This window comes from Trichomycterus rosablanca, chromosome 26, assembly GCF_030014385.1.
Source record: "Trichomycterus rosablanca isolate fTriRos1 chromosome 26, fTriRos1.hap1, whole genome shotgun sequence".
Lineage (NCBI taxonomy): Eukaryota > Metazoa > Chordata > Actinopteri > Siluriformes > Trichomycteridae > Trichomycterus > Trichomycterus rosablanca.
Window position 1 is genome coordinate 18,293,530 of NC_086013.1, and position 14,571 is coordinate 18,308,100.

At 42.3% G+C, this 14,571-nt stretch overlaps 1 protein-coding gene across 1 annotated transcript; it reads right to left on the bottom strand.

Moving 5' to 3' along the window:
- Positions 1 to 724: 724 nt before the first annotated feature.
- arhgef15a (Rho guanine nucleotide exchange factor (GEF) 15) lies at positions 725 to 9,139 on the bottom strand. Its single transcript, XM_062988588.1, has 16 exons — positions 9,060 to 9,139; positions 7,584 to 7,990; positions 6,611 to 7,267; positions 6,483 to 6,528; positions 6,282 to 6,352; positions 5,535 to 5,686; positions 5,224 to 5,384; positions 4,970 to 5,122; positions 4,547 to 4,676; positions 4,069 to 4,143; positions 3,778 to 3,870; positions 3,209 to 3,360; positions 2,906 to 3,070; positions 2,245 to 2,330; positions 2,043 to 2,147; positions 725 to 1,955 (listed from the first exon to the last, which is right to left on the bottom strand). The coding sequence occupies exons 2-16, from the start codon at positions 7,882 to 7,884 to the stop codon at positions 1,804 to 1,806; spliced, it is 2,499 nt and encodes an 832-aa protein (XP_062844658.1). The 5' UTR covers positions 7,885 to 7,990; positions 9,060 to 9,139; the 3' UTR covers positions 725 to 1,803.
- Positions 9,140 to 14,571: the final 5,432 nt, after the last annotated feature.

The window sequence follows — 14,571 nt, forward strand, 5'->3', positions numbered from 1 at the left end:
CCCCCCCCCCCCCCCCAACCAATGCTCCAAACAAATGATAATTAAGGATTTTTTAATTGTGATGTCAGGGCATTGATCAGTGTAAAACTTTTAAAATGTTGGTTGTGATGTAGCTAAAATTAGTTTATTTGAAATGTAGTTTTTATTATATCTGGCCATTTTCTAGTGCTTGACATGCTAATTGGTTAGTGTAATTATCTACAGTACATTAGTGACGGTCGTTAAGGTACTGGACTAGTAAACAGAAGGTTGCCGGTTCAAGCCCTGCCACCACCAAGTTGCCACTGTTGGGTCCCTGAGTAAGGCCCTTAACCCTCAATTGCTCATCGTGTTCAGCTCATTCCTCCACGACATGAACTCAACCACCCACCTCACTGCCCCCCCCATTGGCTGCACATATTATGCATGTATTATGGCAAGCCAAACAGGAAAATATATAGCAAACTGATAAATATGGAATAATATATATATCTGACATTTGTTGAGGGGGCCCAAATTTTTTTTTGCACTGGGGCCCATGAGCTCCTAGTTATGCCACTGTTTGATCTCATGTCCCAATATAACAAATCAGTTTGGTGCATTTTGATTGGATGCTGGTTGTAGATGAGCTACTGGAAGGAGAGAGTTGTGCACAATTATTCATTATCTAAAACTTGTACAACTGGAACATGTAAAAAAAAAAAAAAAAGTTTATTATAAATACAATAAAATCAAATATGTAAATGCATTTAGGCTCACAATTAAGTGATATTATTTGAGTACAGAAAAGACATTAGAAATATTACATAAATCATTGTTGTGAAGCTGATCTGTCATTAAAACAAGTAAAGAATAAAACTACAGAACGAATTTATTGTTAAACACGGGGACCCACAACTAGGGCTGGGCGGTATAAACAAAAATAGATATATACGATATTACTTTTTACACCATGTTAAAAATGTTCGATATATCGAGTAGCCTCTGATACAGCGGTTACCACGTGACAACATTTAAAACAACAGCGCTGAGTCTCGCGGTGTCTTCGCTTCATGAGCGGTTGGGCGCGCGCACGCACACACTCCGCTGTCCCGCCATTATCTGACCCCATCTACTTTAAGTTTATATTATATCGGATCATATATCGCCACTTCTCAAAAGCATATGGAGATATGAGTTTTTTAGTCATATCGCCCAGCCCTACCCACAACCTTTCGATTATTATTAGAGCACCGAGCTACCGTTAGCATGCTGCTTGTGCTTAGTGGGTGTGGTTTTACTGCACTTATAAAGAGGCTCTGGATTGTAGGTGAAGTTTAAGTATATTAATGGAAACTGAATTGTCCAGTTCCACATCAACAGCCGTTAGTACTGACCAATCAGGTCAACAACTGGCAGTGCTTACCAGAGCTCAAGATCTTTGATTGGTTGGTTAGGTTTGGGGTTATCAGTTTTGTTTAAAGCTTTGTGATTGGCTGGCAGTGTTAAAGTCTCTGGTCTTTACTCAGCTGGTCATGTTAGGCCGGCTGGGGAGGACGGAGGTCCCTGTTCATCCCGGTTCCACTGGTGCTCACTGTCACCATCAGCTGCTCATTTAATGGTTTTTGAGCTGGAATCTGTAAAGGTGCTTTAAGATGATGGACGTCGTGCTTTTCAAATACATTTGACTTATGGTAGCGGTCAAAGTGGTGTGACTGGTTTAGTAGTTCAGTGCAGAGCTCTGTGATTGGTTGGTTATGGTATAGTTCAGTACTAATCACTGTGATTGGTTGGTTATGGTAGAGTTCAGTACTAATCACTGTGATTGGTTGGTTATGGTTGAGTTTAGCACTCGTCGCTGTGATCGGTCGTCTGTGAGATGTGGTACTGCTCTCTGAGGTGACGTCTGCGCTGGTGCTCATTGGTTATCTCCACCACAACATCATGAGGAAACCAACCAGTCATCCGATCAGAGAGACGAATTCCCTGCCACCAACCTACACACACAGGAAAAATGAACAACACATGCTGTGTGTGTGTGTGTGTGTGTGTAGGTCAATGTGTTGCATGTTGTGTGTTTTTACCTTCACTGGTTTTTCGGATGACGTTGATGATGTCAGAGGGCTCCATGCCGAGCTCATCAGTCTGTTTTGCTACATACTGCTGTACACACTGCACCTGAGGACAGTCTGACACACACACACACACACACACACATAAACACTTATACATGACACACAGTACACTCCTGCTGTACCTCTCACTTGTACCTCACACTGCACTTACCCCAGTCCTCGTACACTTTTTCTTCCTTGATTTCAGGTGATGCAGAAAGAACGGGCAGTGCTGCCACCCACCTGTGGAGGTCTGATCTACAGAGAGAGTGTGAACATTACTGCCATTGTTCCTCAATCATTTTTTAAAATTCAGTTTCTGCTTTATTCTGGTCAGGGTCCATGTGGTTCCAGAATCTCCCAGAAACACTGGCCGTAAGATTTAAATACCAATCTATTATGTGGCATTATATTATCATTTATTCCCTATTAACAACCACATTTGTAGAAAAGTTGGAACATGTAGTAAAAGGCAGTAAAAAGAAGAATATGTTAAGTGTTCATTCTCTTAAATCTTTATTTAACTTATAAAAGTAGAAAGAAATAGAAACACGCTCCAACACACCTCAAAAAAGGAAAAAAAAATTACAAGTTAATTTAATTCCACAATAAGCTAACCCTAACCCTCATTCTCACATTACAACAGCACGGCTTTGTACACACAAAGTGCGTGTGCTGGACCGGTCTGCCTGCAGTCCAGATCTGTCTCTTATTAAAAATGTACAGTGCATCATGAAGAGGTGAATCAAACGACAACAATCACAGACTTACTGTCACCCTGACCAGAATAAAGAACCTACCAATGTGTGTGTGTGTGTGTGTGTGTGTCATACTCTGTGTTAGCCTTCATGATACGTTCACACATGGTGCCCTGGTGATTCTCCAGCATTGTCAGACAAAACGCGTGGCCTAACTGAACCCCACCGTCCATGGGCTGGACCTGGACCAGAGTGCGGTGGGCGTGGTCCAGCACCTGGAAGCGATCAGGATTTACGCTGCTGTGGAAATTAAAGTAGGCGTGGTTAATGTTGTGTGTCCAAGGTGGTTGATTGTTCTGTAACTATAGCTCTCAGATACTTGCAGGAGAACGGACATGAACCCCTCCAAAATCTGAATGTGTATCAGTGCGTACCCACCTCCTGCGTGTGAGGATCAGGAGGTCATTGAAGAGGAAGATGTAGACCGGGTTAAAGCGCAGCCGGAAGCTGAAGAGAGATCCTCCTTTACTGAGCTCCTCTAGCTCACCTTGCTTTTCCAACCAACGCTGCTGAGACACCAGTGGGATTGCCTGCATGGGTATTATGGGATAGAGAATCATATTATGACGTGTGAAACCCATGTTCATTCGGTGTAGTGTGTGTAAGAAGTGCTGTGTTTAAAGATTTTCTCAGTATTAATAAAATACAATGGTTTAGGACTGCTGGAATAACCCAGTGTTGTAAAGTTCTAGCCCACTGTTGCTGAGATACAGGTTCAAGTCTCAGTGGTGCCACCAGCCTTGTCAAACATCCTACAGTTACAATAGGTGGTGGAAGAAAGGAAAACAGGATTGAGAACAGATTCCTCACCTGACAGAGTTACTGTCACATCATAACTGAACTGATTCTGTGTGTGTGTGTGTGTGTGTGTGTGTGTGTGTGTGTGTGTGTGTGTGTGTGTGTGTGTGTGTGTGTGTGTGTGTGTGTGTGTGTGTGTTGTATTAGACCTTTAGTTTGTCAAACTCCAGGATGTTGGCAATGTTTATCAGTTCCTCCATCTGTTTCATCTGCCCGACCTGTGTGTTTGCCTGTTTGATAATCTACACACACACACACACACACACACACACACACACACACACACAATAGAAGTTTATGCATCTCATCAGCACTTACATTCTTTAAAGGTGTGTGTGTGTGTGTGTGTGTGTGTGTGTGTGTGTGTGTGTGTGTGTGTGTGTGTGTGTGTGTGTGTGTGTGTGTGTGTGTGTGCGTGTGGGTGTATAGATGTATGAAACCTCATTAATTGTAGCCAGTGCTCTGTAGGCGGTGTTCTCCTCTGTCGACCCCTCAGGCGTGTTCTTCAGTATACTCTAGAATCACACACACACACACAGTATTAATACAGTATTACAGATTGAGAACTAAGGAAATGTTGTACTTTCTTACACAGGCCAGTGGTAGCTCAGTGGTTAACTTACTGGACTAGAAATTAGAAGGTTGCTGGTTCAAGTCCTACTACTTTCAGGTTGTCACTGTTGGGCCCTTTAGCAAGGCCCCTAACCCTAAACCATAACCCATACACCGACCCCCTACATGTTTAATCTCCTCTCTTTATATCCTGAAACATTTCATGATAACCTGAGCAGTTTCTCTCACCTTCTGACCCTCCATTACCTGCCCGCTGTGTTCTGAGAGTGTGTATCAGTTACAGGTGTGTGTGTGTGTGTGTGTGTGCGCATGTGTGTGTGTGTGTGTGTGTGTGTGTGTGTGTACCTGGATGAGAATCTTAATGCGAGTGATTCTCTGAAAGGGCAGCAACATGAAGGAGGTGAAAGGAAGTCGATTACAAAGGGGAGATTCTTCTAATCTTCTCATCACTGTGTGGAACACTCGGTTACACTGCCTACACACACACACACACACACACCAGACATAAGTACTAAAGTACTAAAGAACTTGAATTTGATTGGTTAATGCTAGCTATGCATGTCTAAACAGCTAAATACTGACCAACTGGCTTAATGCTTAATGGGCATGTGCCAACTTGGCATGAATGATCACAGTGCTTCTGCCACAATGCAAGAGCTTTTTGATTTTTACTACCTTGGAGTTTCTAGGGTCCCCAATCTACTCAGTATTTCCCTGTGTGTGTGTGTGTGTGTGTGTGTGTGTGTGTGTGTAATATGTGGAACATACATGAGTCGACTGTAGGTCTGTTCTTGGTACACCTGGTTTCTGACGTACTCCACGTAAACAGAGAAGTGTGTAGTTGCGTGATGATAAATGATGTCACAAACACTAGAGATGAGGACAGACTCATCCACCCGCTTCAACAGATCCTCGAGGAACCTGCATGTGTGATTATTATGATTATTATTATATGAATAAGATTTTAGTAGTAATGTAAGTACTTATTTTTGTAGTAAAACGTTGTTAATGGCTGCTCTGACCTTTGGCTGACCTCATGCACCTGCATGATGTTGGAGAAGAGTGACTTCCTGTCATGAAGCACCAGCGTGTCATCAAGTTCCCTTGAACCCAGGAAGTGATCTCTGAGTACGTTCAGTGAGCGCAGGAATGAAGCCTCGGTGGTTACTACCTCAAACATGCTCTATAGGTACAGAAAAAGATCTAGGGTTAGGGTTAGTGAGTGTGGACACTACATGCTGTGGAACTGATATAATGAATATGATTAGCTGAATTAGCCAAGTTTACGGCGGTGTTTCATTTGGTCATGTAGCGTACAAACCATAGCGCTCACCTCCTGTCTCTGTATCTGGACGTTGGGGAGATTGTTTAACATTCCACTTTCCTTTACCATGCTGAGATGTTGCCACAATTTCACCTCTCCATCCATTACACACTCACTTATACACTTCCTTCGGGGGGTGTCACTCATGCACTGCAGCACCTCTACACACACCAGGAACAATGTTGGTTTAATGTTTAGTAATGTATTTTTACTGCTTCCAGTTAAATTAAAGCTTCTGCTCCTTCCAGAGGTCCACAGGTTCTTGCTGCTTTCAAAAGCTCCAATGTCTCCCTCAACAACTTCATGTTTTCATCTTTCCTGTGACTTACAAGCACTGTCCTAATGTCTAAAAGAAACTTAACACTGCTTCTCTCTAGGACTACAAATTCCTCTCCTTTTCTCTAAAGAACAAACTCCCAACCAAATCTACCTGCTGCCATTTTCCTTCTGCTTTTATTTACAGCTCCTGTTTAAAAGATTCAAACTTCCACTCCTGTCTCAACAACTACTAGCTTCTGTTTCTGTCTAAAGTGTAGAAAGCTACAAGCTCCCGCTTACATCTGGAAAAGCCCAAACTTCTTGTCTGTCTAAAGAACCACAACTTCCTGCTCCTGTCCATAGGACTGCAAGGTCCTAATTTTTCTCAAACATTTAATAGAAGCTGCTAATTAGGGTTAGGGATATAATAATGTATAATAATCATATAATAATGTGAGAGCTTTCTCTGGTGGTGAATATGTGCAGCGTGATACTCACCATAATCATCGTGGACATTATCACTGTGAACCTCAGCTTCACTGGAACACATCACCTTCTCCTGTTTATCACTGAGAGAGGATATAAGTGCATTAATGTAATAAAATGTACTTTTGATTTATAGCTTGTTTTAATATTATTTTCATTATTATGGTTATGTCAGGAATAAAAGTTGATTAATTAGGGTAATTAAGGGCTTACTGTGTCTCGTCCTGAGCCCCTGATTGTTTCAGGTCCCGTCTTTTTTCTGTTAGAACATAAACAACACAAACTGTTAGATACCCTGTTTATCTCCTTGAGGATTCACCGTGTTCTCGGTGAGTAATTACCTGTCTTTAGTTTTGCTGGTGCCGTGATTCCACTTTCTGTTCCACAGCTGCTGTGCGTTCTTATTGGTGGACGGCCGCCTCTGGGTGACAGCATGTAGGCCAGGACAGGCTGGGTGTTCCGCCTCTCTTTGTGACGGGAGCGCAGTGTGGCGGGTGGTCGAGGTGGGGGTTTGGGGGGTGTGGGGGATGAGAGGGGTGGATCAGAGGGTTGGAGCTCTAGATAGAGGGGTTCTTCAGGTGGAAAGGAAAAAAACAATTCCATGCTCTCATACATGTTCTCATTTAGAGCCACATCCTGCTGGCTGTGATGGAGTCGGAAACTCCTACAGCTGTAGCACTGAGGCTTTGTGTGAGATCTTTCAGTGACTGAGGGTGTGGTAGGAGTGCCTCTGTTAGCATTGTGGGTGCTAGTCGTGTGATTGTTAGTGCTATGTTCTAATTTCATGCTTGTTCTGCATGAGGAGCTTTCCCCCATCTGTACTGTCAACTGCTCCATGTTGCTCCTGTCCTTCTCCTCAAGTGGAACCCACACCAGCTTCATACCTGGTTTGTGCAGGTGGCAAATACAGTGGCAGTGTTTCTCTTCCAGACTGGGAGGGGGCACCATCAAGTTCTGCTCTGCTTTAACACACTCGGCCATCTCACTACCATCAGGTTCTGCAAACACAAACATCTAAATTATGTTTATATTGTTCTTCACTTCAAATTTTTTTCCTATTGCATGTTACTTTATTCTGTTGTTTTATTTCTCCACCCAGCCGTCTAGATACAAAAACTGTAGAAAACCCTAGAAATCTTGTTCTGATATCATGAATGTGGGCGTGATCATTCCTATTGTTTACATTGGAGGTGTAAAGGAACAAAGTAGAAATACTTAATTACTGTGCAGTTTTAAGTGTTAAAATAATTTAATATAATAATAATAAATTTAATTTATAATTTTAGACATAAAATATGGACTGTCTAAACTCGCCTGATCTTCCAGCATCCATCTGAAGCTTCTTTCCTTTGTTCTCTTTGGAGGGGTGAGTCAGTTTCTGCTGTGTTTTTAGCTCTCCAAGTGAGGGTATCAGTCCATCTTCTCCAGTCCCAGACTTGGTGTGAGGTGCGTGTTGTGTGTTTGTAGTTTTTGGTTGATGAATTGTTGGTGGGGTGTTTAATGTATGAGCTGTGTTTAGTCGGTGTGGAGTAGGTGGTGTGTTTGGAGTCATTGGTGTGTTAGGTTTGGGTGGCAGGTTGGGTTTTTGGGTGATTCTGGGTTTTGAAGTGGCCATGAGTTTGTATTTGAGGTTGAGAGTTTATTGGTGGGTTGAGAAGAGGAACATGCAGGAAATCCGGGGGAATTTTTTAATCATCATCCACATCAGAACTCAAACTTCCCTAAAATGAACAAAGTGAAACTTTCATAAATAACCTGCATTTGGTCTATAAAACACAAGTTTTACTTTTAATTCATTTGGAACCAAACTTCTTAATTTTTACTTTTAACTGTTTTACATGATAATGACTCCTAAATAATTCTTTCATTCTCAACCACTGAAATACACTTAAGATTTGTTCCATATTCATTTTATCCATATAAAAATGCTTAAACGTTATAATTTTCAAATCAGTGTAACAGTTTGTTTAATAACATTAAATTACACAATTAAAGGTATTAATATAAATGATCTGTTAGATGGAGGTAAGAATGCTCATACTTCTAAAAGACCTAGTTTTGGAGATTTTTTGGGTTGACAGTTCAGTTTAAGTTTTTCCCTAACCTCGGCAAAGAGACCAGTGTTCCGTGTATTTTGTACCTACAGTTGTTTGTACAGATAATTCTTCTTAGACATAAAGTGGTTTTAATTGATATTCCAGATTTGCTTTCTAAAATCTGCACAGAGCTTCCTATATCATCACATTGTAATGCTTGTGGCTCAGTCTAATGGGTGCAGTCAAACTAACCCTATTTATATGAACTCTATAGAAGTCTGCAATCAAAATCACTAATGAGTAATCAAGAAGCCATGGCACAAAATTAAATGCTATTGTAGAACTTTCTGCATCTGCACATTGATTATCCTCTCTGTATAAAAACTTTCCAGATCGAATTGTCTGTATATTTTTGAACCAGCAGATTTTTAGAGAACCCACAATAAACATATAAAATAATTTATTAATGTTTTTAGGGTTTAATGAATGTGTTCCAGTTATTTCGTCAAAGAAAAGAAACGGTTTTAGAAATTGAATACATTTTTAACCTTAGCTGTACATTAAAGGTTTGAGTAGATCCAGGGTTACTGATTACTGATCACCTGAACAACTTTACCATGCCTATGTGAAATAAATCAATATAATCAAAAAACTTTTATGTTACATAATTATCTAAAATGGTGTAAATGATTTCCAAATGTCTTTTCCCATACATTTTAAACAGACTTAACTGATTTTAAAGACTGTAGCTTACCATAGTCCTGCTGCTGCTTCAGTCATTAACAACACCAGTCATGTGATTATGTATTCATGTGTTTATGTGTTTATGTAAGGGTATCTTAGTGTGTGTGTGTGTGTGTGTGTGTGTGTGTGTGTGTGTGTGTGTGTGTGCGTGCGTGCGTGCGCGCGCGCGCGCGCTCGCTCGCTCATGAAGATTTTCTCTTTTGGTGTGGTGCTGTTCCTCTTGGTGCAGTGGTCACTTCTACTTTTGCATTATGCTAAAAAGGAAGTGATTTGTCTGACCGTTTCTACATGAACTTTTTATGTGTGTAAATGTTTAAAATGCTTCACGTTTTAAATCTGTCTCTGACCATGTTAAGACTTGTTTCACTTGCTGTTTTTTTTTTTCCATATCCTATTTCTAAAACTCTAATTTGATGAAAAGTTGAAGAAAAATTTCAGTTTTGGTTTAAATCTAAGTGTATCAGAATCTTTGGTGAATTTGATCTGTAGATTTTTTCATTCTGAGATTTTTCTTTCTGTTCCACTAAAATCATGTGAGTAGCAAGATTTTCACTTCCTGTTTGCTCAGTGCTGCTGTGTGTATATATTTTTTGTTATTGTGAAATATGGACAGTTTTACTTCTTGCTTTGTAACTTTTGTAGTTTTTTCCCCCAGTTGTTTCTTGTTGGTTTACATTTTGCCTGTAGCTTAAAACTTGGAGTTTTGTAATGGTGATAGATCAGATTTCCAGCCACTTGATTTTATCTCTGTCTTAACTTTTCACAAATATTTACAAACAAATGATGCCGGGTTGAAAACCTGTGAAATGCTGCACATATGATGCTGAAAATGTTAGTATTAGGGTTTAGAGTCAAAAGTAGGGTTCCCTCTGTCTTGCCTTTAGAAGTCAGGTCTTCTGGGGCTCCACATTATTAAAAGCTGCAATTCCAAGACTACGATCTAAACCCAAATACAATATTTATGTACATAAAGGATATTAATATCATTTGTCTGGATCACGAAAAGGTCACCCAGGCCACTTTGATATTTTCGGCCGACCACCCCCGACCCTCCCCGAACTTGGGCCCCCGGCCACTCCTCCGGCGGACAACGTCCGATCAGTCCCGGACTCGGCAGGGGGGGGTCCGTCGGGTCCGGGGCCGATCCCTCCTTCTGTCTGCTGTTCAAATAATAAAATACAACATTTTAATAAAATCCACATCTGGATTTCACTCCAGATTTCACTCATTAATGTGGCTGTAAAAATACTACTACCAATAAAATGATATACAGTACATTTAAACCACAAATGATTTTAGCTTACTAAACTGTGTGTGTGTGTGTGTGTGTGTGTGTGTGTGTGTGTGTGTGTGTGTGTGTGTGTGTGTGTGTGTGTGTTTAAGGTATTTTTTATGAATCCATAACATTCCATCCATAATGTTCTAACTAATGTTGTAACAAGCCTTTTATGAATATTGTGATTATTGTGAGTAATAATGTTGCAGCTGCCCCTTGTGGTAACCGTCCCCACTCTCCCCGAATTGACTGAGTGATAGAAACGGAAAGGTTTGCGAATAAATCCATCGGGAAATGATTAATCTGAGTGTAATGACTCGTTCCCAACTAAGATGTGTTCGAATACTTAGCGCGTCTGTATGCACTGGATCCTGGAGTAAAGGACCCCCCGGGTTTACATGAGGAAAGTGCGAGTAACCCCGGGTTAGGTTGAAGTTCACCTGCCAGCGAGCAGGTTAGCTTCAGAGCGTAAGTTGCTATAGTAACTGACACAGGTTGTGTTTAATCTCGGTTTCTGGAACGGAAAAGCTGGAGTTTTCCTTAATTCGGAGTGAACTTCCCCGGTTTAATCACTTAACCTGCTTTCTGGAATAACCCCCCATCCCTTCCCCCCAATATGTTATTTTTAATACACAAGCATAAATTGTGTTTTTTTCCTGAATCTAAAGTTTTGTAAAATGATATTGTGTCAGTGCTGCCCAGCGTGTTCAGGGATGAGCTTGATGAAGAATGTACTGAGCACTGATTGCTGATGCTTTTTATCAGCTTGTATGTTTTCTTATTATTAGTTGTTGATGTATTTGACAGGTTTGTGTAATGAATGATTTGCTTGATTGTATTGTGTGAGTGGGTTGAGTGTGCATCGTAAATAAGAAGGTATTTTTTGTAAAGATGACTATAATATAGTGAAAGAAAAGGATTCGGTTGGGGCGTACAGATAGCTGAGCGGGTTTTTCCACAGTTAGCGCAGTGGAGCTGTGAGATGTGAACCTACCGGGTTCGAATCTCGGCTCTGCTGTCTACTGCTCGACTGTGCGCCCCCTGGCAGGGGGGTTGCCCCCTGCCGGCGATCACTTTACAACAATATATGTAAATCCATGAAAGATTTGAAGAAAACCCCTAAAAGAAATACATGAAAGATTTCTCATCTCTGGTAGATGATGTATTTCTATGTGTGTACTATATATGATAATAACATGTACGAAGTGAATGGATAAACATGAACATGTAATATGTGTGAGGGTTTTCTGAATGAGTGCTGTGAATGGTTGTTGACTTATTACAATATGTGATGAAGATTTAGATGATTGTATGCAAACAGAAACATACTAGTTAATAAAATGTAAATGTGAATTAGTGCACGCACACGCACTGAGATGCATATGAATATCAGTAAATTTTAAGGGCAATGGCGCACTCAGGTGTCCATTTTGTGTAATGACATGAATAATTTTGTTTGAATGAGTGTTTTTTGTGTCGTACTAGTTTGTTTTGTTTAAGCCCTTGTCAGTCCAGCCTATTTTTGTGCATTTTTCGCCTGAAAGACATACGTAGTTTCTAAGGCTTCTCATTCATAAAGTTTAAAAGATAACCCAAAAATTGTACTTCAGTGTTGTAGAAAACCCTTTAAAGTATCATAAAAATACAGCCAAATGTCATGATTATATTACCGTGCTTAAATGATGATTAAAAAAACCAAAAATGTAGGTGCTTTTAATTTTTTTTGAAAATCCAAAGTTTCAGGACTGCAGGTGTGTATATCATCTAAACAACACTATAGAGTTGTGCTGAAGGGTATTTTGTAACATCCTCTCACATTTTAAGCCTCTACACTGTAAGCCTGGATAAGTTCAATGTAGATAAAAAATTTGGGGAAACTTGATGAAACTTAGCTTTTTTTGTTATACCAACTGCTTTTCCTAATAATTGTACTTATTATCTTGAGCTCAATGGAGAAAACTATTGATTTGTTCTTAGTTTTCATGTTAATCCCATTTTAAATCTGAATTACAAATGTTTCTATAAAAACAGACAGAATTGTAAAATAATTTTTGTTTATTTAAGTTCATAAGTATTTACTTAAAATACAACATGTCAAGAAAACATGTTTAAAACTGTAGAAACTGTATGTAAAGTTATGATGAAACCCAAACAGCTCCTCACAGTAATCATGAACCTGTAAAACAACAAAAAGGGTTAGGGTTAGGGTTAGGGTTAGGGTTAGGGTTAGGTTAGGGTTAGGGTTAGGGTTAGGGTTAGGGTTAGGGTTAGGGTTAGGGTTAGGGTTAGGGTTAGGGTTAGGGTTAGGGTTAGGGTTAGGGTTAGGGTTAGGGTTAGGGTTAGGTTAGGTTAGGGTAGGGTTAGGGTTAGGGTTAGGGTTAGGGTTAGGGTTAGGGTTAGGTTAGGGTTAGGGTTAGGGTTAGGGTTAGGGTTAGGGTTAGGGTTAGGGTAGGGTTAGGGTTAGGGTTAGGGTTAGGGTTAGGTAGTAGGGTTAGGGTTAGGGTTAGGGTTAGGGTTAGGGTTAGGGTTAGGGTTAGGGTTAGGTTAGGGTTAGGGTTAGGTTAGGGTTAGGGTTAGGGTTAGGGTTAGGGTTAGGGTTAGGGTTAGGGTTAGGGTTAGGGTTAGGGTTAGGGTTAGGGTTAGGGTTAGGGTTAGGGTTAGGGTTAGGGTTAGGGTTAGGGTTAGGGTTAGGGTTAGGGTTAGGGTGGTTAGGGTTAGGGTTAGGTTAGGGTTAGGGTTAGGGTTAGGGTTAGGTGTTAGGGTTAGGGTTAGGGTTAGGTTAGGGTTAGGGTTAGGGTTAGGGTTAGGGTTAGGGTTAGGGTTAGGGTTAGGGTTAGGGTTAGGGTTTGGGTTAGGGTTAGGGTTAGGGTTAGGGTTAGGGTGTAGGGTTTGGGTGTTAGGGTTAGGGTTAGGGTTAGGGTTAGGGTTAGGGTTAGGTGGTTAGGGTTAGGGTTAGGGTTTGGGTAGGTTAGGGTTAGGGGTTAGGTGGTTAGGGGTTAGGGTTAGGGTTAGGGTTAGGGTTAGGGTTAGGGTTAGGGTTAGGGTTAGGGTTGGTTAGGGTTAGGGTTAGGGTTAGGGTTGGGGTTAGGGTTGTTAGGGTTAGGGTTAGGGTTAGGGTTAGGGTTAGGGGTAGGGTTAGGGTTTGGGTTAGGGTTGGGTTAGGGTTGGTTAGGGTTAGGGTTAGGGTTAGGGTTAGGGTTAGGTGGTTAGGGTTAGGTGGTTAGGGTGGGTTAGGGTTAGGGTTTGGGTTAGGGTGTAGGGTTAGGGTTAGGGTTAGGGTTAGGGTTAGGTTGGGTTAGGGTTAGGGTTGGGTAGGGTTGGGTTGGGGTTGGGTGTGGGTTAGGGTTAGGTGTGTAGGGTTGGGTTAGGGTTGGGTAGGGTGTTGGTAGGGTTAGGTTTGGGTTAGGGTTGGGTGTGTGGGTTGGGTTGGGTGTGTGGTGGTTGGGTGGGTTAGGGTTGGGTTAGGTTAGGGTGGTTGGGTTAGGGTTTGGGTTAGGGTTAGGGTTAGGGTTAGGGTTAGGGTGGTGGGTTAGGGTTAGGGTTGGTGGTGTAGGGTTGGTGTGGGTTGGGTTAGGGTTAGGGTTGTGGGGTTAGGGTGTGTGGGTTGGGTGGGTGGGTTGGGTTGGTGTGGTGGGTAGGGGTTGGGTTGGTGGGTTGGTGTTGGGGTAGGGTGGTGGTTAGGGTTGGTGTGGGTTAGGGTGTGGGTTAGGGTAGGGTTGGGTGGGTTGGGTGGGTGTGGGTTGGGTTAGGGTTGGGTTGGGTGGTGGGTTAGGGTTGGGTGGTTGGGTGGTGGGGTGTAGGGTTGGGTTAGGGTTGGGTGGTTTGGGTTGGGTTGGTGGTTAGGGTTGTGGGTGGGGTTGGGTGGGTGTAGGGGTGGTGGGGTTGGGTTGGGTGGTTAGGGTGTGGGTGGGTGTGGGTTAGGGTTGGGTGGGTTGGGTTGGGTGGTAGGGTTGGGTGTGGGTGGTGTGGGTTGGGTGTGGGTGTGGTGGGTGGTGGGTTGGGTTGGGTGGTGGGTTGGGTTGGGTTGGGTGGGTAGGGGTGGGTGGGTGGTTGGTGGGTGGTGGGTTGGGTGGTTGGGTTAGGGTTGGGTGTGGTGGGTTGGGTGGTGGTGGTTGGGTGTGGGTGGGTGGGTGGTGGGGGTGGGTGGGTGTGGGTGTGGGTGTGGGTGGTGGGTGGGTGGGTTGGGTGGTGGGTGTGGGTGGGTGGTGGGTGTGGGTGGGTAGGGTGGTGTGGGTGTTGGGGTGTG